At 35.6% G+C, this 1,008-nt stretch overlaps 1 protein-coding gene across 4 annotated transcripts in view; it reads right to left on the reverse strand.

Annotated features, from left to right (window-relative positions):
* LOC117175009 (caspase-2-like) overlaps positions 1–1,008 on the reverse strand; it is a 29,103-nt gene that overhangs the window by 6,868 nt on the left and 21,227 nt on the right. For all 4 annotated transcript variants that reach the window (XM_033364506.1, XM_033364503.1, XM_033364504.1 and 1 more), the window contains exon 4: positions 683–956. In XM_033364506.1, the coding sequence (XP_033220397.1) occupies positions 683–956 (274 nt within the window). The remainder of the gene's footprint in view (positions 1–682; positions 957–1,008) is intronic.

The raw sequence follows: 1,008 nt of genomic DNA on the forward strand, positions 1-1,008 counted from the left end.
TCAAAATTTTTACAATAGCAGAGTATACCAAAAAATTCACTTGCATTCCAAATCAATGAATGAAGGCGAATGAGACTAGCATGCTAAGTGTACAGTTTTAAGTACAATTTTGAGCAACCTGATTGGTTAAGCAATAAAAAAATTTATGATGCTTCAAGTCTAGCCAAATATTAGCATGCGGAATTTCCCAAATTTTTCCCAAATTAGGGTAAGACTGAAACTATTCATCCTTTTGCAAAGTGCAAAATTATTAAGGGACAGGTTTGAGAAATGCGTTTGTCTGGGCAATAAACAAAATTTATGATATTTCAATACTGGAAAATTTTCCATAAAATTGTACATAAAAATGAATACTAATTCTTTAATTGTCAACTTTATGAGTCAAACAACATATCGTTGGAATCGTTATAATTCGTAGATTTCGAATATCATATTTGTGATTTACTAAGTGTGAAATTTAAAAAATTTTATATTCCATATGTTAGGCCTCATTAGGAACAAAGGCCCCTCGCTAACCAAGCTCAGTGGCAGCAGCTCGACGGTGTGAGGGGAAGCCGCGTAGTGGGGGACGGTACACAGGTAGCTGGGGCGGAATTGACCATCGCCCATACTATGGATCTACATTCTACATACCCTACGTATGAATAGTTACGCATAAATGCGTATGAAATTAATTACTTACAGCTCCAGTTAAGTTCCGCTTAAGGGTAACTTGGAAGCCCATATCTTCGAAGAGCTTTTGCAAATTGTCTGCGTCATGCTCAGCTCCAGTTCTTACGTTTAATGTAACGTAATCTATGTTACAAATAATCAAAAGGAATCCACGGGGTTTGCTTCTCATAATGTATCTTTCTAACTCATTCTTTCCAGATACTGGACCGTCCAAGAATTTTGTAGCCTTTCTCACCTTTATCTTGAGAGGTATTTCCGTGTGTAGCATTCGGTTAAAATAGGGGCTATGAATAAAATTTCATTATTATTATTATTATCAAAGAGAAATAGAGAGTC

This window comes from Belonocnema kinseyi, chromosome 6 (genome assembly GCF_010883055.1).
Source record: "Belonocnema kinseyi isolate 2016_QV_RU_SX_M_011 chromosome 6, B_treatae_v1, whole genome shotgun sequence".
Classification (NCBI taxonomy): domain Eukaryota; kingdom Metazoa; phylum Arthropoda; class Insecta; order Hymenoptera; family Cynipidae; genus Belonocnema; species Belonocnema kinseyi.